The sequence below is a fragment of the Penaeus monodon genome, chromosome 32 (assembly GCF_015228065.2).
Source record: "Penaeus monodon isolate SGIC_2016 chromosome 32, NSTDA_Pmon_1, whole genome shotgun sequence".
In the NCBI taxonomy this organism is placed as follows: Eukaryota; Metazoa; Arthropoda; class Malacostraca; order Decapoda; family Penaeidae; genus Penaeus; species Penaeus monodon.
Window position 1 is genome coordinate 8,135,917 of NC_051417.1, and position 335 is coordinate 8,136,251.

Here is a 335-nt window from a genome sequence, read left to right on the forward strand (position 1 = left end):
GTAGTGGACAAGAAAATATATGCAGATAAGACACATACAAAAATAACATGATGAAAGTAAGGTTTTCAGATGAAAGGTGAAATTACAAATGTAATGTCTACTCACAGGACAATGTTGGGATGCTGAAGTTCTTTCAGGAGAGAGATTTCTCTGATAGCTGTGGAGGGGACACCTTCTTCCTCATTCTCCAGTCTGATCTTTTTCATGGCCACAAACTTCCCACTTTTGCGGTTCTTGGCTTTGTATACCACGCCATATGTTCCCTCTCCAAGCTTTTCTATACGTAAGTAATCCTCCATTTTGCTGAAACAAAAGTTGAAAGATTCATTAGTTAG

The 335-nt window shown here is 38.5% G+C and overlaps 1 protein-coding gene across 2 annotated transcripts in view; it reads right to left on the minus strand.

The window, feature by feature from the left end:
• LOC119593472 (cyclin-dependent kinase 1-like) overlaps positions 1 to 335 on the minus strand; it is a 6,976-nt gene that overhangs the window by 5,165 nt on the left and 1,476 nt on the right. For both annotated transcript variants that reach the window (XM_037942403.1, XM_037942404.1), the window contains exon 2: positions 106 to 303. In XM_037942403.1, coding sequence (XP_037798331.1) covers positions 106 to 299 — 194 coding nt within the window. In that variant the 5' untranslated portion in view covers positions 300 to 303. The remainder of the gene's footprint in view (positions 1 to 105; positions 304 to 335) is intronic.